General features: G+C 31.8%; 9 protein-coding genes across 14 annotated transcripts in view; 3 read left to right on the forward strand and 6 right to left on the reverse strand.

The window, feature by feature from the left end:
* LOC123007130 (eye-specific diacylglycerol kinase) overlaps positions 1–4,014 on the reverse strand; it is a 91,177-nt gene extending 87,163 nt beyond the window's left edge. Inside the window, exons 1-2 of one of the 3 annotated variants that reach the window (XM_044402206.1) lie at positions 3,761–4,014; positions 1,725–1,823 (exon numbers count right to left, since the gene is read on the reverse strand). In XM_044402206.1, the coding sequence (XP_044258141.1) occupies positions 1,725–1,823; positions 3,761–3,798 (137 nt within the window). In that variant the 5' untranslated portion in view covers positions 3,799–4,014. Of the gene's footprint in view, positions 1–1,724; positions 1,824–1,944; positions 2,133–3,760 lie in introns of those variants that run through there. The other 2 variants (XM_044402207.1, XM_044402202.1) reach the window with 2 other exon arrangements.
* Positions 4,015–4,248: 234 nt separating this feature from the next.
* Positions 4,249–5,641, reverse strand: LOC123007542 (protein MAK16 homolog B). The gene is made up of 8 exons (XM_044402907.1): positions 5,530–5,641; positions 5,435–5,481; positions 5,237–5,380; positions 5,003–5,185; positions 4,826–4,955; positions 4,612–4,776; positions 4,489–4,563; positions 4,249–4,437 (listed from the first exon to the last, which is right to left on the reverse strand). The coding sequence occupies exons 1-8, from the start codon at positions 5,542–5,544 to the stop codon at positions 4,288–4,290; spliced, it is 909 nt and encodes a 302-aa protein (XP_044258842.1). The 5' UTR covers positions 5,545–5,641; the 3' UTR covers positions 4,249–4,287.
* A 231-nt stretch (positions 5,642–5,872) lies between these two features.
* LOC123007712 (ER membrane protein complex subunit 10) lies at positions 5,873–6,952 on the forward strand. Its single transcript, XM_044403129.1, has 5 exons — positions 5,873–6,040; positions 6,096–6,359; positions 6,412–6,596; positions 6,645–6,741; positions 6,794–6,952. The coding sequence occupies exons 1-5, from the start codon at positions 5,978–5,980 to the stop codon at positions 6,887–6,889; spliced, it is 705 nt and encodes a 234-aa protein (XP_044259064.1). The 5' UTR covers positions 5,873–5,977; the 3' UTR covers positions 6,890–6,952.
* LOC123007711 (growth arrest and DNA damage-inducible proteins-interacting protein 1) lies at positions 6,901–7,900 on the reverse strand. Its single transcript, XM_044403128.1, has 3 exons — positions 7,696–7,900; positions 7,219–7,649; positions 6,901–7,165 (listed from the first exon to the last, which is right to left on the reverse strand). The coding sequence occupies exons 1-3, from the start codon at positions 7,826–7,828 to the stop codon at positions 6,944–6,946; spliced, it is 786 nt and encodes a 261-aa protein (XP_044259063.1). The 5' UTR covers positions 7,829–7,900; the 3' UTR covers positions 6,901–6,943.
* Positions 7,901–7,970: 70 nt separating this feature from the next.
* On the reverse strand, positions 7,971–9,176 carry LOC123007709 (peroxisome biogenesis factor 10-like). 3 transcript variants are annotated; one of them, XM_044403127.1, is made up of 4 exons: positions 8,986–9,176; positions 8,690–8,938; positions 8,387–8,629; positions 7,971–8,335 (listed from the first exon to the last, which is right to left on the reverse strand). In XM_044403127.1, exons 2-4 carry the CDS (start codon positions 8,879–8,881, stop codon positions 7,997–7,999), a joined length of 774 nt encoding a protein of 257 aa, XP_044259062.1. In that variant the 5' UTR covers positions 8,882–8,938; positions 8,986–9,176; the 3' UTR covers positions 7,971–7,996. The 3 variants fall into 3 exon arrangements, with proteins under 3 accessions (XP_044259062.1, XP_044259061.1, XP_044259060.1); XM_044403126.1 differs by having other exon boundaries at positions 8,690–8,967; positions 9,020–9,087; XM_044403125.1 differs by having other exon boundaries at positions 8,690–9,175.
* Positions 9,164–11,277, forward strand: LOC123007708 (UDP-N-acetylglucosamine transporter). Of its 2 annotated transcripts, none has more exons than XM_044403124.1 (5): positions 9,164–9,457; positions 9,508–9,575; positions 9,646–9,774; positions 10,120–10,334; positions 10,382–11,277. In XM_044403124.1, the coding sequence occupies exons 2-5, from the start codon at positions 9,560–9,562 to the stop codon at positions 11,021–11,023; spliced, it is 1,002 nt and encodes a 333-aa protein (XP_044259059.1). In that variant the 5' UTR covers positions 9,164–9,457; positions 9,508–9,559; the 3' UTR covers positions 11,024–11,277. The 2 variants fall into 2 exon arrangements, with proteins under 2 accessions (XP_044259059.1, XP_044259058.1); XM_044403123.1 differs by having other exon boundaries at positions 9,167–9,441.
* Positions 11,278–11,804: 527 nt separating this feature from the next.
* On the reverse strand, positions 11,805–15,579 carry LOC123008263 (NADH-cytochrome b5 reductase 2). The gene is made up of 6 exons (XM_044404015.1): positions 15,381–15,579; positions 13,784–13,844; positions 13,209–13,299; positions 12,630–12,874; positions 12,184–12,583; positions 11,805–12,133 (listed from the first exon to the last, which is right to left on the reverse strand). The coding sequence occupies exons 2-6, from the start codon at positions 13,838–13,840 to the stop codon at positions 11,961–11,963; spliced, it is 966 nt and encodes a 321-aa protein (XP_044259950.1). The 5' UTR covers positions 13,841–13,844; positions 15,381–15,579; the 3' UTR covers positions 11,805–11,960.
* A 235-nt stretch (positions 15,580–15,814) lies between these two features.
* LOC123008264 (39S ribosomal protein L51, mitochondrial) lies at positions 15,815–16,421 on the forward strand. The gene has a single exon (XM_044404016.1). The coding sequence runs from the start codon at positions 15,902–15,904 to the stop codon at positions 16,379–16,381; it is 480 nt and encodes a 159-aa protein (XP_044259951.1). The 5' UTR covers positions 15,815–15,901; the 3' UTR covers positions 16,382–16,421.
* LOC123008261 (dipeptidyl peptidase 9) lies at positions 16,392–22,870 on the reverse strand. Its single transcript, XM_044404009.1, has 9 exons — positions 22,740–22,870; positions 22,210–22,678; positions 21,887–22,163; positions 19,637–19,916; positions 19,033–19,588; positions 17,455–17,763; positions 17,180–17,402; positions 16,939–17,131; positions 16,392–16,887 (listed from the first exon to the last, which is right to left on the reverse strand). The coding sequence occupies exons 2-9, from the start codon at positions 22,642–22,644 to the stop codon at positions 16,683–16,685; spliced, it is 2,478 nt and encodes an 825-aa protein (XP_044259944.1). The 5' UTR covers positions 22,645–22,678; positions 22,740–22,870; the 3' UTR covers positions 16,392–16,682.
* Position 22,871: the final 1 nt, after the last annotated feature.

Here is a 22,871-nt window from a genome sequence, read left to right on the forward strand (position 1 = left end):
GAACTAGAATTACTTTCAGTAAAAATTATTTTTTAAAAAATTATCAAAGAAAAAAAATAAAAGTTTTACTACAGGCTATTAGAAGAAGAAATGTGGAAGCTGTATCCTAAATTATAACTGTTTAACATTATTTGTGGCCTTTATTGGCAAAAATTTTTGTACCGTTACTAAATAATTATAAATAAACATATACAGGGTGATTCTTAAATAGACCGACAAAATTTTATCACAGCTTCCCAAGGACAAATGTAGACGATCTGTACCCCTTCTCCGTTTTTATCTTTTAGGGGTAAAACCCCCTTGATCCGTGCCACTTATGGCGTTTATGAATTGTTGCAATGATCAAGTGCATTTATCAAATTAATACCATGGTTTCCACTACCTATTCGAAAACACGTCAGTGGCGTACGCATTATCTCGAGCATAACTTCAATAAATTTTATTTCGAAAACGGTTAAACAAAGAATTTTTTACTATTTTTTTCCAGCATGTACTCATTTGCTCCTACCACAGCTAAATTTTTGTCGGTCTTTTTAAGAATCACCCTGTATAAGATCATCAGTAACATTAAATAGGCAAATTAAATGGCAAAATTTTTTGAACAGATAGAGTTTTTTAAACATTTTTTCCATATTCCTGGCATCTTATCTTACTTGAAATTTTTCTCTGGAGCGTGAGTTCTAAAACAGCCTGTATTGATGACATTATCTTATTTGACACCATGCAACTAGTTTTTATAAAAAAAAATCAAATTTAATAGATTTTTTAAACAATAATTTTTAGTAGGTAAAAGTAGAACATTTTGCACATATCTGTACTAAGAAACCTAATACCTTTCAAATTATGTAAAAAAAATATGGGTTTCAATTTACAATTAAAAAGTTTAAAATAGCCTTAATAAACAATTGACATTAACAGCCATTTAATTTCATTTTTAATTTTCGAAAATAAACCGTAAATAAAAATTCTATAACGCCTGCGATTTTTTAAAAATCATCCTGTATCTATTATTTAATTTATTATACACATAATCACAATAGCACAATAACTTACTTGGATGTTATAAAAACTCTTTTCATTAGTAACAATTAATTACTAWAATTTATAAAAAGCAAAACCGCAAATTGCTTTTGTAATTTATTTCAGACAAAAAAATTACTCTATATAAATTTGTTTGTACATTATCATTATTATTATTAAATTATAATAACAATCAAATCGTTAAAAAATCTGCTTAACGTTTCCTTTTGATTAAAAGTACAATTAACTCTTCTGATTATTTCTGAAAATTATTATTAAACCGACATTTTTAACAAATACTTTAACTGCATACTTTAACTAACATTGCCAATCGATTAAACATAAAAGTTTTAAAATAACAGTACCTAATTGTTAATTCAACTTCACCGTTGCAATTTTCTCTCTGTGAATCCTTTCACTTTTATTCTCTAATTTTTAAATGGCTTATATTTGATTTAATATATTCTCTATTCCAATTTTCTCATCGTTATTAGATCATTTGCAAATTAACATTTGCAGCCTACCAATTCTAACAATTTGTTATTACGCAAATACCAAAATTGGTTTATGCACAAATTCAATTCCCGTTCAAGTGAAACCATAAAATAAAACAACCTCTGCCGATTTAAATCTAATATTCTGCATCGAAATTCTGTCACCGTTCATTTGACAAATATGATAGACGTTGATAATCCAATACAGACCTGTGCGATTCATACCATCGATGTCTCGTCAATCGGACAGGCGGATGCGGATCCAAGGCACAAAATTTCCCACTTGGCACTTGACCACTTTCATTCATTCTGGAAATAAACGCAAAATAATGATTTAAAAATGCCGGGAGAATTGACATTTTAAATAAAATCAGCAATTGATATCCCGGTGTTTCTTCGGTAACGCGGTGAAAAAAATTCTAGTACGGACCTGAGCGGCTACCCACAACATCTGCGGTTTGGTTTGTTGTCGATTTATTACGCTCTGAAAAACTGTTGCATACACAAAACCGACTAGTGTGTCCAAATTACAACACACACCAAACATCCGGGTAATTCACCGACACAGCACATATTTTTACCGGAACGTAAAAGCAAAATTGGATAAAATTTCGAGAAAATTACATATCTAAAGGCAATAAAAACATAACAATTGGATGAGAAGAACGGCTTAAGTCAATGAATTAGTGGACGTTGCGCGCGCAAGAAAACACGTGTAATTGTGAGTAGCATAGGATTTGTACGATCAAAAATATTTTAGTCAGAGGACAATTTTTTTCTAAATACATCTAGATATTGTAAAAATTTCATTTTCTAGTACTCATCTTTAAAAAATTGAATAACAAGTTATTTAATTGAAGATAATAAAAAAGGCAAAAATAATTCAAATATTTATTTTGTTTCATTCATCATCAATGAGAAAAATTTTGCAAATTTTCCTAATTAATTCATTCTATTCTATTCTATGTCTATTTCATTATACCTTCTCATTCAATTCAAAATAGAATATCTGGGGCAAATGTCAAGGTTAGCTCTACGCTCAGCGTATTTTTATCAATTTTTAGGTAAGATCATCTTTTTAATTAGGCGAATATAGAATGGCAATGGATGAAAGTGACTAAGTTACTTACCTTGGAACTGATTTCTCATGAGCGTTACCTTTAAAACATTTTTTAGAACAAAATATGATAACTGGATTGTGACTAGAAGTTCACGTGGAGGTTATTCAAAATAAAATTTAAATAAAGAAATCTTCAAGCAAAGATTTTTAAAATTACACAAACGTGACATTATTTCTTTAATAACCATTTTCAAAATGCCATTGATTTTACAGTAAAGAGACTTTCAAACGACCTTTAAGAAAGAAAATTCTTGCAGTTTTCCACTTTTTACAAAACTGTGATGGTAGAGTTATTACTTTTAAAGAGATGGGTGCCCTCACGTGTTCCACATAAAATGTTTGTTTTTTATTATTTTGCATGTTCTATTTCTTCAAAATCGATCAAAAGTTTATTTAATTTAAAATTGCTACACAAGACAATAAAATTTGTCATCTCGTCGTAACGATAATTGCCTTGTTTTTATGACGGTTTAATTGCATATGTCGTTGATAACCACGAAAATTACAATTAATTGTATTTTATTACATATTTTGATACAAAGTCTCAGTTCATTACAGGTTTCCTACCATGTAATTTAAAAAAATGTGTTGTCATCTAAATTTAATGCTTTCTAAATTTGGCAACAAATCGAATAATGCAATAAAGCAAAGGTTCGTTTTACTTTAAAATTCGTAAAAAATCTGCAAAAGCGTAGCATTAATTAAGGTGACCTTACGTGTACAAATTCAGTTCAAAACTACATGTAAATGCACTTAAACTTGTCAATTTAAATAAAATAATTGATTTAGTTTAGTAGTTAAATAAAATAAAACACACTATAAGCACGAAATTCCTACTAATATAAGAGCGCGGAATGAGACGGATCCAAAAATAAATAAACCTGAGATACTCGCACGTATTTTTGTTTTTCTCGTAAATATTAAAGGACAATTTTATGTCGCGAAAAAACGTGCCTCTACAGCTTTAAATAAAAATTAATAAACAGATTTCGGCTAGTTATCAACACATTACACCGCCCACCCACCGATTTGCCTTAAATGAGCTAAATGCGTTTTATTTGCCATAAATTTTAACTAATTTCGTGACTTATTATTATCGCACATTAAATCAACAAATTTTACTTACACATATTTGTGGCTAGAACGAAATATAAGAAATTTCATCTTATCACAAAAATAAAAATTGGTAACACAAACACAATCACTTCTTTCGTCCACCGGTGCTTTGGCGAGTGAGAATAAACAAAACCGCTGTTCCAAGCAGATCGAATGTTTATGGTATTATTTAAACAGTGGTTGCCCGTCAACCTTGGAATTTACCTGTATTTAAAAAACAATTAAGCTTTATTTGTATTGGAGAAATGTATATTACTGTACAATGTATAATGAACAATTTTGTTTCGTTGACAGAGAAGGAAGATTAACGAAAACAATTGCGAATTTGTTTACGAGTCTTCAACTGAAAAAAACTATTTTGAAATTTAAATTTCATCTGACGCAGGTTATTGCGCATATTAAATCACACCTGGAAATAACTTTTTGACCAAATGAATTACCCATAAATATTGTGATTTTCACGTAAATGGCCTTGACACAACAAATAAGACAACAATAAACTATTCAAAAAATTTATTTATACATTCGTTATGAACATTAATAAGTAGAAACATTTGCTGGTTCTTCAGTTTCAAGTTCATACTCCACTGATACATGTGGTCTCTGTAAGCTCCTCTTAAATGGCGATTTGTCTTTCTTCTTTTTGCCAGTTTTATCCTTCTTGGACGTACTTGGTCCTTGAATATCCTGAAAAAAAATTATGAACAAAAAGTGACAGTTTTAAAAGGATTAACATACTTCAATGTCCGATCCTTCAGATGATTCAAAACTGCTATCAAGATCAACTTCTTCAGGTTGGCCACTATCACTCTCCTGTAACAAAAATTTAGATCAAATTAAAACTAGCCGTAAATTAAATACCACTTCATTTTCACTTTCTTCATCTGTATCTGCTGGAACAAATTCACTTCCATCTTCACCTTCCATTTCCACTTCTTTTTCTGTCTCTTCAGTTTCGGACTCTACTTCATTTTCTCTTAGAGCGTCTTCAAATGCTGTTTGGGGGATATTGTACAAATCTTGATACTAAAATTTATACATTAACACTGAAAAGTAAAAATGTATAATGACGTACAACTCCCTTCTTCAATCTTTCTACTAAAGTCTTTTCAACTCCCTTTTCTATTCTTGCAGCAATAAGGGCCTTCCTTTCTCTTATTTTTTCCCGTCTTTCTATATTACGCTGCAAGGGAACAATCAATTTCCTGAAACAAGCTTTTAGAAAATTACTTCTAAAATTAAAGTTACTCACTGTCTCCTCAGTTTAAGTTTTCTCATGCGTATTAAATACTGAGTAATTTTAACAAAACGCTGTTTACATTTTGATTTGATAAATCCGGGCCAGTACAGCAAATTTTCATTAATTTGATGAATAGCTTTTTCAAAGTTTCTAGATAATTTCACTTTTTCCCATGTTTTCCTTGGAAATGCTGACCTATAATATCACCAAATATTCACAGAACCAAAGATTAAAATGCTATTAAACCTCTCAGCTGTCTTCATGTACAAATAAATGATTCCCTTTTCTTCCCTAACTGTGGCATATTGACTATTTGCTAAAGGACATGAAGAACGATTACACAGACCAGTTAAATTGTATTCATTGCGGCAAAATCTTTGTGTTTTTGTGCTACAAAAAAATAACTCAGTTTAAAAAACGTTATTATTACTTTTAATAACTTACTTAACCTTGTATGAACAAAATGCTTTATTAATGATACTCCAAACAACCTAAAACTTATCTTAATAGAGCCGTTGATATAATTTAAAAAGACTTACATCGTCGTGTTGCATTTTTAAATACTAATAGTAATTATAATAATTAAACAATGAATGCATAAAATATCTTGAACTTGTATGTAACCTCAAACTTGACACACGTGGAAAATTGAAATCAATTTCGTAATACTTTTGCGTTATAATTCCGATAACAGTGAATAATTATTTTATCATTTTTCCGTAAAATCAAGTAAAGAAACACTTTCTTACCTTTATATTACAACTTTTTGTTACTGGTATACTGGTACTAATTAGTAAATATGTTTTATTTTATTTTTATTTTGCTACTTATTATATTTATTTCTCGTAGTCTGGATTTAGATTGCGACTATCCGAGGTGTAAATGTCAATTTTAGTTTGACATTTGACGTTTTAAAATTTTTCGATAAATCAATTTCCGATTTTGATTTCCAATTAACTTGAGCTAGCTGTTTTGTGAAGTGTTAACATGTTAAAAATTCTTACATTTTTATCATGCTTTTTATGTATGATCAACAATTTTTGTTTAGCTGTAATTCACTTAATTCGCTAATTATATTTTATAATTAAAAAATGATAATCCGTAGAGCAATTTGGAGCACGATGGTTGGGCAAATATTAAGTTAGAACATTCTTTAGTCGCATTAGAAAACCCAATTTTTACTGAAAGAGGAAATATCAGTATTCAAAGTTTGAGGTTAGGGCAAGCAATTGTGAAACAGAACCCTTTGACTGAAGAAGAAAAGATCCATTTAAGAGATTTGGCTACTAAAAATCAATTTTATCAAATTAGATCAACGGTAGTTGCAAGCGACGGCTCAGAAAGCAAGTTTTTATCTACTGTTAAAGCTGTAAAGTATTACAATAATTTTAAAATATTTTTAATGTGAAAATTTTTTTTAGTGTATGCTTGCTGAGGCTGAATTGGATGATAGATTGTTAGTATCTTTAGATTACACTGGACGAGTAATTGGTGTCACACTTATTATTGCATCAAGATCAACGTGTGAAGGGGCTTTTGTTCCTTTGAGTAAATTGAAAGAATTTACTACCAGTGTTTATGTGAGACATAGTGATGTAGGACCTACGTAAGTATTAAACTTGTAATTGTAATAAGACATGAAATTGTTTTTAAGGCCTAATACCCAATCTTATATTGATAAACTTGAAAGAGAAAAAGAGGCGCGAGAAAGGGGTGAAGTTAAAGATAATAGATCAATTTTAGCAAAATATGTAGGTTTTGTATTAAGGTAATTTATTGTTATTTATTAATTAATATTTTCAGTGGATGTATATCGTACCAGTTGTTATTTTACTCATGGTTTCATCAATGGCAAATCCCGAAGCTGCTGCAGGAAATGGGGGCGGTGCAGGCAGATAAAAACGAATTTATGTTACATAAATTTATTTATTTACTAATAGAGAAATTAAAAAATTACTCTATTTCCGTGTCTTCTTTCTTTTCTTTCTTCGCATCCTTTTTAGACAACATTTTTGTCACCATGCTTTCTTCACGTGCTTTACGTTTAGCCTCTTTCATCGCTTTCTTCTGTTCTTTCTCTTTCTTCTCTAACAATTCCTTAAATTTCTCATCTCTTGGGTCAACTGTGTAGCCAAAGTGCATGCGCACTTCCTCAATGAGACGTTCTTTGCGTTCCTGTATAAAGATTTAAAGAAAAAATGAACACTTTTTAATTATATAACATCAACCTTCGCAGCTGAGGCCTCCTTTTCTTTAGTGCGTATCCTGTTGTACAAGTCTTGCTTCATCTGCTCTAATTTTTCCATTTTCTTGACGATTTCTTCTTGCCTCAACCTAATCTTTTCATTCTTTTCGTGTCTTCTTTTTTGAGCTTCTTCTACAATTTGAGGAATGGTGTATGGATATGCCACACGTTCATATTCTTTTGCATTTTCCAATTCTTCTTTCACTGGCCAACATATTGATGGGTTGACACCACTCGCTGCACCATATCTGCCATACAATCGGCGCATATATTTCAAAGTGCCGTGATTCCAATGTGCAGGTTCAGAGTATGGATTTTTCTCAAATAACATGTTGCGATCTGAATCTTTTAATCTGGATTTGTTCCGTTTGCGTTCAAGTTCCTCCTCCCGAGCTTTCAATTCCTCATCAATAACTATAAGACAAAAATTAACTACAAGCGAGAATAAAGTGGCACAAACCGCTAATGTCCGCTATTGTTGAATCCTTTTCCAATTTTTCTATGTCAACATTGGATGCTTTATTTCGGATAACGAACAAAAATCTGTTTGTTTTATACGTTGGATGTAATATTTGAATTGATTTTCGAAACATTTTTGGATATTTTTCTAACCTTTCAAACCAACATAACCCAACTCACTCAATCAAATACCAACCAAATATTTTTTCCACTAGAATGTTTTATTGGTTGCATATACTTACAAATACTCTTTTGTCAAGTTTTAAAATAAAAATAAGTACGTAACAATTTTATTTGCATTATTAGAAATAGTTCTGTAACAAAATAATTCTACTTGGCAAAACAACCTCTCGGCAAATAGGGCAAACATGTTGATATTTCAAGCTATCACAAATACAATCCCAACAAAATATATGACCACAAGGGGTTGCACACGGGTTTTTCCTATTTTCTGCACACAAAACACACCCTTTTTTTGATACATCTACTTCACTAACAAAATTCTCTGCAACGTCACCATTATTTTTAGAAGACCACAATTGTTGGATTAAATTAAAAAGAATATAAAACAGTGATAAATGTCCCAATAATTTGAAGCTTTGAGTAAAAGTATCATCTCTTAGCCATTCTCGTACCAATACCTAAAATAAATAATGGTATCATTCAACCTTGACTGGTCATTGAAGACTTACATATTTTATTGCTAAAATCCTGTTTGAAATGTTGTAATATTTCCCACCAATGTAAAAAAGTGAATGATGTATTCTCTTTAAAGTGTGTTTTTGTTCTTGAAGAAAAGTCAAAAGTTTTATTAATAGTGTTTTTGCTTGTTCAGTCAATTCATTAGAATGTTTTATTTTGTTAAGTAAGGAATTAATCAATCTATCACAAATTGGTTCTCCTCCAATATACAATAACAACCACACCAACTCAGCCTGAAATCATTCAATTACACAAGATCGCAATTATTAAAAATTATTTAAAAAAAAACAAACCGTTTTAGATGGAACTGTATTGTTATTACTAAATCTCAAAGTTCCTGTATACTCTTCGCCTAATGTTTGTAAGTTACCTAAAGTTGTCATGAAATAATACCAAGTGTTTGTTAATGCTGGGATGATCCTCTGACCACCGTGATAGTATCTGGTTCCAAATAATTTTAAAATTGCTTGTAGATTGTCTTGCATTTCCAGAACGAAACTTTCGTCTCGTTGAGCAGAACGCAAGACATCTGCCACACCTGCCTGGGAAAACTGCATTTTCTATAACAAAACTAAATAATAGTAAACACCTTGGGTAAACACGACTCCTGATGCAAAATTTACAAAAATTGATAATAAAAATCTGTCCCAGGTTATGTCCAATTGTGTCAAATTGATACCAGTCAATAGATGGCGCCAAATAGTTTACAATAATTTTTATTGTTTATCATATTTAAAAATCTGATTTATTGTTACAACAAAAATGAGATTATCGCAGGATGCGAAGAGGTTCTTGTGCGCGTGGGCCACAATTTGTAAAATATCTGCATTTCAAACATGCAAATTTTGGCGCCATTTTTTATGACACCGCTGTTTATTTCTTTGACGTGTCATGTTATCGTAAAAATTGCTACAATTTTTAAATGAAATGTCTCGTTTCTTAACTTTTATCTTTAATATCGCATTACACAATTAATAATCGATTAGTCTAACCCGATAATATAACGAATTCTTAATGCTTCTAACACATAACAGGAACTTATTAGGTTAGTTTTCTGAAGCGTAAGTACATTTTTTTCTTTCTGTCTTTTAAATGTTGTTATTCATTTCAGAGTAATCCAAATATAATTCACGTTTTTATTACGACCCCTAAAAACATCAACAATGAAACATCCTTCAGGTACATTAATTTATTTTAAAAATCCGGTTTCACATATTTTAATGAAATTTTAATTTTTATGGCTTTTTAGGTGACGCGTCCAAAGCTCACATGCTGAAATATCTGAGTTTGTTTGTCTTAACCGTTCAAAATGCTTTGCTAGGCCTAAGCATGAGGTATGCTAGAACAAGAGATGGTGACATGTTCTTATCATCAACAGGTAATTACATAACACCTAAAAAGGACAATTCGTCAGTTATTCTAATTGGCCATACAACTTAAGCCTCATTGAAGCTTTATATGTATTTAATTCAATTTTTTATTATTTGGGTGAAGACCTAGCAAAGAGATTCTAAGTTTAATTTTGTATTTGAAAGGGAGAAAAATCGAAAGGGTCCCTCCACTAGCAACAATTTAATCTGATTTAGATAGTATAAAAAATATGGTGGTTATAAATCACATTCGTAAATAGTCTTAATCCTTTAATTTTTTCCGGTTTCTGAATTAGAGATAAGTTCATTGAGTCAAAATTTGTGAACAAATAAGAGATTGAAAATATTTTCAGCTGTTTTTATGGCAGAAGTAGTGAAATTAGTAACTTGTTTAATAATCGTCTACGCCGAAAGTGGTGGAATTGTGCAACTTTTCGACGCAATAGACAATCAAATCATCAAACAACCTATCGACACGTTAAAAGTATGCGTCCCTTCGTTCGTATACGTCGTCCAAAATAATCTCCTCTATGTATCTGCGTCACATTTGGACGCAGCAACATATCAGGTTTGTAGTTCCTAAAACCCTATCTAAATCTAATAATCCGTTTCAAGGTCACTTATCAGTTGAAGATTCTCACAACGGCAATATTCGCCGTCCTAATACTAAAAAAAGAACTTTTGAAAACACAGTGGGTATCCCTGGTTTTGTTGATCATTGGTGTAGTTCTTGTCCAATTGGCGCAAACTCCGGTTAGTACACAAGTACACTCAGGGCCTGAACAAAATCGCTTCGTTGGTTTCATGGCGGCTCTTTCTGCCTGTGTACTATCGGGTTTTGCCGGGGTTTTTTTCGAAAAAATGCTCAAAGGTAGTGATATCACAGTGTGGATGCGCAACGTGCAGTTGAGTGTTTGTTCAATTCCTTTTGCGCTAATTTCGTGTTTTGTATATGACGGGAATATTATCTCACAACAGGGGATGTTTTTTGGATACGATAAATTCGTTTGGTATCTTGTTTTGTTGCAAGCTTGTGGCGGGTTAATTGTTGCAGTTGTTGTTAAATTCGCGGATAATATTTTGAAAGGATTCGCGACTTCGTTAGCTATTGTTATCTCTTGTATTGCTTCTATTTATATCTTTGACTTCCAACTCACAGCTCAGTTTACGCTAGGAGCGGCTTTTGTGATAGGGTCCATATTTTTGTATGGACACACTCCGAAAAAAAATATCCCAATGTCGTCCTATAAGGTATAAGGGATTTTTATTTACTTTTACATTTGAATTTTTTACTCGTTATCTTATTTTAACGCTTGCAGCATCTCAATTTTTAATCTTATGTGAAATTTCCTAAACGCGGGCCATATTACTGTGTTACGATCTTTCTTATACAGGGTGCGCCAGAACTCGCGCCCCAGAGAAAAATGCCATAAAAGGTAAGATACCAGGAACATGGAAAAAATGTTAAAAAAAAATTATCTATAAAAATTTCGAAGTTATGAGGGTTTAAAGTTTGCACTTTGCAACTATTTATTTCTGTTGAAAAAATAATTTTCCAAGTTTTTTTTGCTATAGGCTATTAAAAGAGGAAACAAGGAAGCTGTATCCTAAATTGTAACTCTGTTCAATGTTATTTGTGGCTTTTATTGGCAAAATTTTTGTCCCTTTACTAAATAATTGTAAAAAAAACATATACAAGATCATCAGTATCAATAAATAGATATAAAAAAATGTCAAATGTCAAAAAATAAATGTCAAATTTTTTTGAGAGACATAATTTTTTAAACATTTTTTCTTGTTCCTGGTATCTAACCTTATTGAAAATTTTCTCTGGGGCGCGAGTTTTGGTGACCTGTATACTTGTGATGTTCATATCTTTGATCTTATTATATAATTTATTAAGTAGTATTAATCTTCGTACTTAATTTAACCTTTTATGTTAAGAGCAATAAATATTTTACATTCTCTTAATAGAAATAAAATATTTTTTAAATGTTTTGTAGTATTATTTGTCTCTAAATAAAAATTAAAATCATGGTCTCGAATAATAGGTCTATTATTCACAAAAAGTCAACAATGTATTATTACATCATACTGGAATTAAACAACAACCAGGGATAACAGTCATAAAAAGCTAAAACAACTAATCGTAAAACAATATCCACTTCCAAATGGATAAAAAGGCATTTTTGACTTAATAAGCGAAACACAGATCTTTATCATATTTGAGCTTCTCCAAACTCGGATTGCAGGCATAATTAATCATAGGCGGGGGACCGCACATAAGTACAATGTTATCATTGCCTGGTGGGAAGAGATGTTCCTTGATCATATTTTCATTGATAAACCCTGAACTGTATTTCCAATCTGTGAAAAGAAATTAGAATCCTGTTTTACCGACTTGTTTAAAAACTCACTTTCTGGGGGTGTGTCGAGAGTGTACCACAGTTCAAACTGATCTGGATGTTCTTTCGCCACTTCCTCTAGTTCCTTTCGTACCAAAATGTCTTTTTCGGTCTGATTCGCAAAAATTAGTTTTAGTTTAATTTTATCACTTGGGTCTTTTGTGATATGTCGAATGAGTTGTAGCATGGGTGTAATGCCTGTACCACCCGCAATCATTGAAACTTTATTAACTGTGATGTTTTGTGGTGGGTCTTTGCGTAATTTTTTAATGGAAAATGTCCCATGTCCTTGGTACTGTAAACGGCCAGATGGTCCTCTAACTTCGATGGTATCGCCAATTTTTAAACTTTCGAGGTGTTGGGTCATTTTGCCCCCGTCGGGGAATCGGGGGTGGACATTTTTGAAGTACACCTAGCGAGTTAATTAAAGTGATTTTTTTTTTTCGAAAGTTACTCACCTTGACTACTAAATCGACATAGCCATGGTCATCATCTGAAGAAACGGGGGTGTATGATCGGATTATTAAGTCATCACCGATTTTTGCAGACAAGTGAATGTGTTGTCCAATTGGAAGCCCCAAAACGTGGTCTTTTGTGGGCAGTCCAAACCGAAATCGTCTTGTATCATGACTGATTTCTTCCTTTTCAATTAAAGGTAGCGAATATTTCGCTTGGGGATCCTCGAGTAGGATCTTCTTTTTGTCTAGAGAAATATTATGTTAGTATGATGTTTAATAAATGAATAATAACAATGATACCTGTACCAAACACCGGTAATTCAATCTCGACTTTTAATAAACTTGAAACACACAAAGTGAAAAAATTGAACGAAAAAATGTAAAATATTCCAAAAATGACAGTCGCAAAGTAAAAGTTAAATTTCATATTTTTAAACACTTAGATAATCTGAACCTAATCTAATCAGTATCCAGGAACTTTGAAGTTGCAATTTCATAAACTGTTATAAGTCGAAAATAAACAGTACAGTCATCGTCATTTGTTTATATTGGTAGCAGATGCTGAGAAGTGTGTATTACCTTTTGATTTTGATGGTTTTGATGTTTTGTAGAAGTGATAAATCAAAACACTTGTGATGATTACGCCGACCCCTAGAGCGATTGGCAAAACCTAAAAATAAAAAATTCACGTGTTGAAGAACAATTATGGTTTTAATTATTTGATTTAGCTAATGGAATGCACCTACGAGGAAAAAGTCTACGTTATTTATGTTTCTTTTGGATAAAAATAACGAATGGTATTCATATAATAATAGATGGCGGGTAAAAATAAAGCACCAAATCGTTTTCCGGGTCCTGGTTGCTAAACTTAATTATGAAAGTTCTCCTAGATTTAAAATGCTAGTTATTGAAAGAAAAATAGCAAGATAATGAGCCCAAAGAAAATGATTTACAATTTCTATGAATGAGGTGAAACATCAAAGCAAAATAAAAACAACTTATCAAAATTATTTTCGGGTTAACTAATTTGTATTTAACCCTTTTTATAAGCATTTTAAAAAAACATTGTTAGCAAATGTATTTATAACCCATTTAAATGTTAATAATGTTCATTGTGCAGTTAAAAATTTTGCGCCACACAAATGTATATTTACCAATTGGCGGTGGTTTTGGGGGATTCGGTTTATAAAATTTATTTTAATTTCGAACATTTTTCTAAAAATAAAAATACATAAAATTAGTGGGTGGAACAATAGTTGTTAGTAAATAACAGAGGTAAAAAGTTTACACAACAATTAAGGTGAATGTTTCAATTTTCAATAAAACCATCTATTACTATTATTAGTTTTTATTTCTACTGCAAAAATATTAAACACGATTGAAGCTTATCGCTATCAAATAAGAAATATCTTTCTTGTACAGAAGGTATTTATAAATCTGTGCATATTCGGGGCATTTTTTCACAACAAATGAGGTACCGGAGTTTTAAACTTATTTTACCTATATCATTTTGTATACCAATTAATGTTGAACATATTTACGCTGTAATTTATTATGCAATTTATGACCTTGTAATAAAATATACAAAAGGATAATTTACGACTAAACAATATTGTTAAAGGTCCTAATTATCATCAAGTATCCTTAAATGTATTTTTACAACAACTGTCTGACTATATAAATATTTTAGAATATAAAAAACGTCTAAATACAATTCCTTAGTATCGCTCGAAGAGCATTAGGCAATTTGATAAGTTTGTAGGTAAATATTTTTTGATAAAAACTAATTACAAAATTTTGTTCTATAACGATTATCTAAATCAATAAAGTAACAACAAACTGAGCAATTTATTTCCGAAAAATTATAAACAAGAGAAAAATGAACTTTCCTTTTCATTGAATCAGAATAATAAAATTTTAATTTCTGATGTGCTCTGACAATAAACTGCACAACTTTGTTCCAATAAGTATTGTATTTTTAAAAATAATGGAGTTATGGCTTGGGGCGTTTTTTTAATAATAATGTACAGGTAAAAATACTCGCATAACAGAGCAGATTGTTTCAAACGTTTCAAACATAATTATTTGATATAATTTTAATTAATCACTTTTTTTAGGACTGGCTGTATAATCACAGATTAAACATTTGTAAAACAGATAATCTGTGGTATAATATAGAACGTACAATTGGGGACAAAATACGTTGAATATCATTTTTCTGTTACTTCCAAAAAAAATATAAAATAAAAAAGCTTATAAAATGAGGTTATAAAAAAGGTTATAATGTCATTCAAATGACTTTGGTGACCAAAGTAATTTGTCGGAAACTGTACAAAATGTTACATTTTAATTTTTAACACTATTTTTTATGCCTTACTTCATAAACGATACAATTTTTGTGTATAAACATACATAAACGAAATTGTATTTTTTTAATACCAATATTTAAAAACAGAAATACCTACAAGGTGTTCTTTTTTAATGCGCCCCTGTCGTTTCCATTTTATCCCAACTTAACCTCAATTTGTAATTCACTTAATATGCACGATTGTGTAATGAATATTTAACAAACAACAATGTGCGATTCAATTTTAATAATTTGAGAGACTACCTGATTTTTTTCTTCTTCCGGCATTATAAATTTGTACTTTAAACGAAGGAACTGACCACACAAAACACTAAGCCTTTTGCCAGACCTTTGGCCTTTATTCGACTGATGTACAATTACGTACACTGCAAATAATCACTTACCCCACTCAATACGTTTGTCATCTTTGTTCTATTGTAACTGTATTATGTAAAAATCTTTATCTCAAAAATGATACCACGTTCTGTGGATATCACACCACTCAAACACATGCCAGATACGAACGAGGTATATGTTCTGTTTCTGTCCAACAAAACAACCAGTGAATGCGCTCAAAAAAAAATTATTTTATATTTAGAAGGTTGTCTGGAGGTATTTAATATATTGAGTTGAATTTATACACTGGAATGAATTTTAATTTTTTAATTAAAGAAAACCTGAGTTTAAATGACAAACAATCATTTAGCAAGGAATAAAACAATTTTTCCAAAAAAATTACTCAAAAACAGAAAATCGAAACAAGGACTAAATCAAGGATGCTGAGTTTTTTTGAAAAAAATTTCAAAATAAATCAAGAAACAATGGATAATAATGCGCCACTTGCTGACTCGATACTAAAATCTTATTTTGGCAGTTTCCTGTAATACCATTCATTTCCTAACCTTATTTTACATAAAAAATTAGAATGTTATTAAGTAAATTAAATGCCGTTCTCAATATCGGGAAAGTGTGCTTACCTGAAGCCCTCCAAGTCCGTTTTCGTTATCACGCCGACAAGGTAGCAAGAGGTCCGTTGTTGCGTCGTTACGGTTATGAAGAAAAAATCTTGCAAAGAGGGACTCTACCCAGAGTTAAGGGGGCTCCAAGGTTGCCTAAGCCTTTATACAAGCCCAGAGACGTCTGGTCCGAAAAAAGGGCACTATTTGGTCAGAACGATTACATAGATATCTTGGGAAACGAACGTTTACATCCTTCCAGAATTTTGTATAATGTCCCAACTTGGTTGAGGGGAGTTGGCGGGAATGAGTTCCAAGTGATGCTTAGGAAAAGAAATATGTTGGGAAAAACCGCATACCCTCTTGCAAGGCCAACAAAGTGGTACCAATTAGAAAAACGAATAAATTACCTCTACCGCTTTTTAAATAGGAAAACAAAAACCGTGTAATTAATCACATGTATAAATAAAAGTTTTATAACGGTAAAAACAGTTGCTTTAATTTTTAGAAATTCATATAAATAATTTAGTTTATACAATTGAATTAAAAAGCCTTACTAGGTAGTATTGTGATATTAAGTAGAATTATTTACAATTGCGTTTAAAACTTGTTACAAAGCTGACTTCAATCCACATATAACATACAAGAAACAAATTGTCTCACTAAGATTTTATGAAATACACTTTGTTGAATTCTCTAATCGGCTTTTATTTTTTTTAATACTGGTTGACTATTAACAACGCAAACGAATTATAAGTGATTTTGAAGGAAGGACAGCAAGGTTGTTTCATAATGTTTACTCGCATCAATGTGTCGTAATGAGTGCCTCTCATTGGGGTAGATTTGCAATTGGTAGGGTTTACCTGCCTTTACCATACTGTTGATCAACTGACTCGTGTGATAAAAATGAACGTTTTCGTCAATAAGGCCGTGGATTATTAGCAGCCGGTTTTCCCTATAAAAATTTAAATACAACATTTCAAACAAAACAAGTTAATACGCGTACTCTTCTGGAAACTTATTAATGTAATTCAAGACTGATCCCTCCATATATCCTTGAGGATTGTGCTCAGGCAAATCCATATATCGCTCGGTATAACCTGTATCATACAGATTCCAATTAGTAACTGGAGCTCCTGCTATCGCAATTTTAAAAATGTCTGAATAGTGAATCAGACCCATCAGGCTTAAATAACCACCTAAAAAATAAAATTTTCCCTCTGTAACTATTACTTTATTAAATTTACCATAAGACCACCCATGTATTGCAACACGATTCAAATCAATAAAATCTAAATTTTCGGCCAACCATTTTAATACTTCAACTTGATCATCCAGTTCCACAGTCCCCATCCTTCTTTTAATGTGACTCTCAAACAACAAACCTCGATGTTGGGAACCTCTAGAATCGATTGATATGACACAGTAGCCCCTAGCTGCCAACATGTGCATCCTCAACTGTCTCATTCCCTGTCAAATTATATTAGAAAAAAATCAGTGATGATAGTTGTAATTTCATTACTTTGAACGAGTTTGAGACAAGCTGGACTTCTGGGCCTCCGTAAATATTTAGCACCGTTGGGTACTTCTTCCCTGGTTCAAAATGATGGGGCTTGAAGACCATAGCGTACAAAACATTACCAGATGATATTTCGTGAGTGTATAATTCTGGGCAATAATTATCATTGGCTAAAGAGCTCGATTCTAGCAAGTAACCAATTGGAGTTAGAGTAACACCTTCAACGGTCCAATCCGTGTGAGATATCCGGAAGACTTGACAAGCTGGAGGTTTCTGGATGTTGCTATAAACGGTGACGATCATTGTGCAGTCCTGGAAATACCATTGTCATAAAAAAATCATACAGGCTGTATTATGAAAAACGCCCCAAGCCATAACTCCATTATTTTTTAAGTTTAAGTTATGACAATACTTCTTAGTACAAAGTTGAATATTTTTTGTCATCTATCGTTTGGGATAGATGCTAAATTAATGCTGTTTTCTGTTTCAACGGAAATGACATTAACTTTCTTTTTTTTAATGAAACACCCTGTATATTTTACCACTTTAGGATTCTTTGTTTAATTGTCTTTTAACAAGTTTTAGTACAATGTGCCTAAAACCAACCGTTCGTGAGATATGAGTCAATTAAAAATTTATTAAAGTAGGCAGTGGAAAACAATAATATTAAGTAATGTTGACAAATATTATTACTTTGCATTTTCTCTTATTATTTTTTGGTGTTCTGGTGATAATGTGTTAACAGACATGATTCAAGAATATTTTGAAAGCAATAAAAATAGTTGGAGACCACAACGCTTTTACACTGGGCGATTTCCAATAAGAGAAGTTCCAATTCGTCGACCTGAAGAAAATTTGAGGATGTTTGGGGTTTTTAGAAAACCCAAATTAGGTTAGAACAGTTGCGTGCGATAAGCCAACGTTACTTGCAATTTCTTGAATTCATGTTCTTGCATTTTCTTCAATACCTATCTAATTCTGTATCTCTTTGAAATTGGAGATGTTTTAATTTGGGTTTTCCAAAAGCCCAAACATCCTCAAATTTTCTTTAAGTCGCTTAAATTTTCGACGATTTGGAACGTCTCTCATAAGAAATCACCCAGTGTAAAAGCGTAGTGCTCTCCCACAATTTTTATTTTATTCAAAATATGTCTGATAACACATTATCATCCATGATTAACATTAAAAAGTATAAAAACAGTAAGAGAAAATGCAAAGGAATAATATTTGTCAACATTATTTGATATTATTGTTTTCCACCGCCTACTTTAATAAATACATTATTTGGTGAATATCTCACGAACGGTTAGTTTTAGGCATATGGTACTAAAACTTGTTAAAAGACAATTAAACAAAGAATCCAAAAGTGGGAAAATATACAAGGTGTTCCATTAAAAAAAATAAAGTTGATGTGATTTCCGGTGAAACAGAAAACAGCATTAATTTAGCATCTATCCTAAACTATAGATGACGAAAAATGTTCAACTTTGTTCTAAGACGTATTGTCATAACTTTAAAAATAATGGAGTTATGGCTTGGGGCGTTTTTCATAATACAGCCTGTATAATCGGAAAGTTTTGCCTCATTGAAATCAACGGAATAGGAAAAACCTGGCCTAGTTAGCAATCTGACTTCTCCCGGTCTCCTTAAAGACACGACGTATAAATGTTTTTCCAACGGTGTCTCTTTGAGCCCCATGAAATAAACCAACTGTCTCTCGTAATCGACCCAAATATTTTGTGCTAAAACTTCCCAATCGCCTGACGTTAAAGCGACTTTGGTTATGATTTTCGGTTGTAAAAATATATAATGCATCGGTTCTGTACTTTCGGTGACTCCATTACTGTAAGGTATAATCCTCGACGTGATTAAATACAAATGTCGAAAACCTGTGTCTTCCGAAGCCCATATAAATTGCACTTCGTTATTGTGATCAGTGGACGGCAAAAAACACAGTAGGTCATGCACATTGACCCATATACTCGATTCTTGCGAATAGATTACTTGGACTACGGGACGACCGAATTGAACATTGGGGGAGTCCTCATACATTGGAAGCACTTCGGTAAAGTTACTTAAAGAAAGGAGAACCAATTCGAGTTTTTGTTGACGTCTGTCGAGCAACTGTACCCAAATACTGGAAGATTTGAGTTTGTTTCCGGTTTTGCGTTAATAAGAAACTTACTATTCGGAGTCCGGCGTCCAACCAACTCTAACAATGTACTCCATCCAAGGGAATAACATTGATAAAGAAAACTGTAATTCTAACATACAAATATCTACGATCTGACGATGCTCGTTTACTTTAAATTCGACCATTTTTAAATACGACTTTGAGTTTGCACAACCGGCACGAGGAAAACGGAACTCTTCTACTTCGCCGGTGTCTGACTGAGATGAGGGAAAACAAAAGATTTTTACATCACCATCATCAACTTCCTCATATAAAATTCGATAAACACCCCCTGGAAAAAATATTTCGGCTGTAACTTACACTTAAAAATATTCAAGCAATCGGTATTTTATTTAGTTTACAAAATCATAAACTCCAAAGTTCACAAAAATATCAAACAATTGAAAAAAAATTAATTTTTGATTATAAAAAATCAAAAAAATAATTGATAACTATTTTTAAAAATGATGAAAATAGGTTACACAAAAGATATCACGATTCGTAAAAAAATTCTATTTACAAGACTTTTTTTCAATATTTTTTTAGTTTGTTGTTGTCATGTTGGCGGTTTTATTACACCTGCATTACAAAGCGGAATAGTTATAAAGTCTGTTTTTTCTTAAAATGACCAAGTCAAAATTTTGGTGAAAAAATTGGTAGCAGCTTGTCTCCATAGCCACAAATTTTATTTGCTCTTTGTTTTTGTCCCTAGAAATTTTGTTAAAAAATTATGGTTATGTTTTCAAATTGAGATGTTAAAATTTTGACTTTTATGAATCTTGTGTGCCTGTTTGCTCTTTGAAAGCGTTATAATTGAATACCTGAAGACAGACATCATTACCTAAGGTCTAAAGACAGAATTTAGTGCTATAATTTTTATAGAAACACATCGCAAGTAAGTACAATGTTGTGGACAAAAATAAGGTTCTTGCTACAAAAACTTTGAAGAAAAAGGATGTATATACAGAAAAAAGTTATTTAGCAAAAGATGCAAGTAGATATAATGATGATTGGCAATAAATTTTGTGTAATTTATTAAAATGAGTTCAAAGTTGATGCATTTTATAAATTCTTCTTCAGGTTTAGTTTTAAAATTGTTACTTTTTCAACTCGTTCTTCAAAAACGATGCACAAGACATTAATTTAATTGCGTTCTTTCCGAGGTTCTTTCTCATTCATGTTTATTTTGTATTCTTGACAATTTCTTGCTAAAAATTGAGAATGTTTAACAAACCTGCATTATAAATTGCGTCTACATTTTAACGGGCCCTTTTTCTAACTTCCTGCTTGCGAACTAATCGTTTCCAAATTTCTAAAAACTGTTAGCGGTACCAAATTTGTTTCTTTTTTGGTGTTTCGTCTCTAAATTTTCTTACACGATTTTTTGTGTTGACGTTTAATGACATTGTTTTCAATTTTATTCAAAAAACCGGAACTGCCAACTTCCTTTATTAAAATTACAATGAATGAATTTACTAGTGGTACAGTTGGAGACAAAATACTTTGGTCGTCAATGTCACTTGAGTGACATTAAATTGTAAAGCATGCTTTAGGACTGTTAACCTTATTTCTAGCTACTGTCAATCATAGTTGACAAGTTGTACATATTTTTGATAGGAAAATATAATAGCTGTCATTAATTTGAAATTGTCATTCGTTTTAACGTTAAAGCTTGAATTACATTAAAGTGTCGACCAAAGTATTTTGTCTCCTACTGTACCAACATTAAGACTGTTTGGCATTTCCATTTAAAAAAAAACAGACTTTACTCGTTTTCGAATTAATGTGCATCGAAGTAGTCGTTGAAAGGGATCATTTTAAGGTGGCAACCATGCGAAAATTCAAACAATCCTAACTTCAATCTTCTCTAAAAAATATTTTTTCAAATAATTGTGTACCGCATGTAGCAAAAAATAATTAAAATTAACAACGTAATTAACATAGGAATGCAAACAAAGATTTTTGTCATAATTGATGTGATTAAATTTGCTCTGAAAGACATTAATGACACTTTTTGTGTAAATCGGTCTTTAAATTAAAGATTCATTTAGAGTTCTACAACCTACTTGATGCACATTAATATGAAAAAATTATTTATATCGGTAATACTTTATAAAGTATTTTTTTAAAGGCACACATTTATGTTCCAGGTTTCTTCAGTTTGAGAATTAAAAAACCCTAATGTACAAAATTTCAATACTTTTGCGATAAAAAAATAAATTGGAAAAATCCATTAGTGTCGAAATTTTACAAAATAATCACCTGTACATATTGGTTGCCACCAGTACCCTTGGTACCTGCAAAACTCCTCTTGCATGACATACGAGGGTACTCCTGCACACAACGGGTCATCCGCAAGGTATCTGCCCCCTTTATGGGCGTACGTCAATCGAACATTAGACCCAGAAACGGTATGGGTGACCCAAATATCATGATTACAAATATATGCTACGAGATCAGGGTTTGAAGGGCAAATTTGAGGATTTAGTTTAGCTCCAGCTGAAGTCATTCGTAATTTGGTGGGAAATAGAGGACCGTTCTAAAATACTTCATAAATAACAATGAAACGTGAGGTGGAGACATACTGAGTATCCATTATCAATACACTGGAAAAGACTACTGGAAGCGGGAAAGATGATTTTCCCTGATTCACTATGAATTTCGTAGGTGTTGATACCCCAAGTAGCCAACCGTTTTCTTTCCCAAAGTAATTGTTCCTCTCGTGAAAACTTATTTGTAGATGACAGACTTGGGAAATTTGATTCAATTACGCATTGCCACTGTAAGCGCAGACTAGTGGGTTGGTTCACATTGGGCACGTCTGCATATAGTAAAGTGGTTTCCCAGCCGTTTTGAGGGGTACTTAGAAAATAAATTCGAGTTCTTCCATCTTGTAAAGTACGGAATGAAACTGCTGTGGGGATCATAGTAGATAGACTTGACAATTGTCGTCTTAAGTCGCTTACGACGGCCTTAAGCTCTGACCAACTTAATTTATTCCCGGTCCGCTCTATTTCCATAGTTTATGTTGTATCACATCTGGTATTCATAAACCTGTAATTTTAAATGGATACATTTACGATTTTGAGTCTTAAAAACGCTCCTGATAACTTACTAATAATAGAACAAAATGTGTTCAATTCACTCGGATCATTATTTTTTAAAGAAATACTTAGATATTTATGTAAACTTTTCGTTTTTGACCCAAATAAAAAGTTAACCTATTTACTTGTCACCCTAAACACCA

The sequence above is a fragment of the Tribolium madens genome, unplaced genomic scaffold (genome assembly GCF_015345945.1).
Source record: "Tribolium madens isolate multiple individuals breed KSU strain unplaced genomic scaffold, Tmad_KSU_1.1 Scaffold_3;HRSCAF=73;Tcas5.2_LG2, whole genome shotgun sequence".
Taxonomy (NCBI): Eukaryota; Metazoa; Arthropoda; class Insecta; order Coleoptera; family Tenebrionidae; genus Tribolium; species Tribolium madens.

What these genes read in the sequence shown, in the direction of transcription:
- LOC123007542 (XM_044402907.1), bottom strand. An exon ending in AAACTTAAACTGAGGAGACA is followed by an intron (nt 4,956 to 5,002) that starts GTGAGTAACTTT and finishes AGCTTGTTTCAG; the next exon opens with GAAATTGATTGTTCCCTTGC. An exon ending in AAAGATTGAAGAAGGGAGTT is followed by an intron (nt 4,777 to 4,825) that starts GTACGTCATTAT and finishes TATAAATTTTAG; the next exon opens with TATCAAGATTTGTACAATAT.
- LOC123007712 (XM_044403129.1), top strand. Translation starts at nt 5,978, where the DNA reads ATGTTAAAAATTCTTACATTTTTATCATGCTTTTTATGTATGATCAAC. An exon ending in TTTTATCTACTGTTAAAGCT is followed by an intron (nt 6,360 to 6,411) that starts GTAAAGTATTAC and finishes AATTTTTTTTAG; the next exon opens with TGTATGCTTGCTGAGGCTGA. An exon ending in CATAGTGATGTAGGACCTAC is followed by an intron (nt 6,597 to 6,644) that starts GTAAGTATTAAA and finishes ATTGTTTTTAAG; the next exon opens with GCCTAATACCCAATCTTATA.
- LOC123007711 (XM_044403128.1), bottom strand. Translation starts at nt 7,828, where the DNA reads ATGTTTCGAAAATCAATTCAAATATTACATCCAACGTATAAAACAAAC. An exon ending in AACAATAGCGGACATTAGCG is followed by an intron (nt 7,650 to 7,695) that starts GTTTGTGCCACT and finishes TTTGTCTTATAG; the next exon opens with TTATTGATGAGGAATTGAAA. An exon ending in AGGAGGCCTCAGCTGCGAAG is followed by an intron (nt 7,166 to 7,218) that starts GTTGATGTTATA and finishes ATCTTTATACAG; the next exon opens with GAACGCAAAGAACGTCTCAT.
- LOC123007709 (XM_044403125.1), bottom strand. Translation starts at nt 8,953, where the DNA reads ATGCAGTTTTCCCAGGCAGGTGTGGCAGATGTCTTGCGTTCTGCTCAA. An exon ending in ATACAGTTCCATCTAAAACG is followed by an intron (nt 8,630 to 8,689) that starts GTTTGTTTTTTT and finishes GAATGATTTCAG; the next exon opens with GCTGAGTTGGTGTGGTTGTT. An exon ending in GGATTTTAGCAATAAAATAT is followed by an intron (nt 8,336 to 8,386) that starts GTAAGTCTTCAA and finishes TATTTATTTTAG; the next exon opens with GTATTGGTACGAGAATGGCT.
- LOC123007708 (XM_044403124.1), top strand. An exon ending in CATGTTCTTATCATCAACAG is followed by an intron (nt 9,775 to 10,119) that starts GTAATTACATAA and finishes AAATATTTTCAG; the next exon opens with CTGTTTTTATGGCAGAAGTA. An exon ending in TGGACGCAGCAACATATCAG is followed by an intron (nt 10,335 to 10,381) that starts GTTTGTAGTTCC and finishes ATCCGTTTCAAG; the next exon opens with GTCACTTATCAGTTGAAGAT.
- LOC123008263 (XM_044404015.1), bottom strand. Translation starts at nt 13,840, where the DNA reads ATGTTCGAAATTAAAATAAATTTTATAAACCGAATCCCCCAAAACCAC. An exon ending in AAAACCATCAAAATCAAAAG is followed by an intron (nt 12,875 to 13,208) that starts GTAATACACACT and finishes ATATTTCTCTAG; the next exon opens with ACAAAAAGAAGATCCTACTC. An exon ending in ATGTCGATTTAGTAGTCAAG is followed by an intron (nt 12,584 to 12,629) that starts GTGAGTAACTTT and finishes TTAACTCGCTAG; the next exon opens with GTGTACTTCAAAAATGTCCA.
- LOC123008264 (XM_044404016.1), top strand. Translation starts at nt 15,902, where the DNA reads ATGTTATTAAGTAAATTAAATGCCGTTCTCAATATCGGGAAAGTGTGC.
- LOC123008261 (XM_044404009.1), bottom strand. Translation starts at nt 22,644, where the DNA reads ATGGAAATAGAGCGGACCGGGAATAAATTAAGTTGGTCAGAGCTTAAG. An exon ending in TGGACGCCGGACTCCGAATA is followed by an intron (nt 19,589 to 19,636) that starts GTAAGTTTCTTA and finishes CAAATCTTCCAG; the next exon opens with TATTTGGGTACAGTTGCTCG. An exon ending in ATTCCGTTGATTTCAATGAG is followed by an intron (nt 17,764 to 19,032) that starts GCAAAACTTTCC and finishes TGGTATTTCCAG; the next exon opens with GACTGCACAATGATCGTCAC.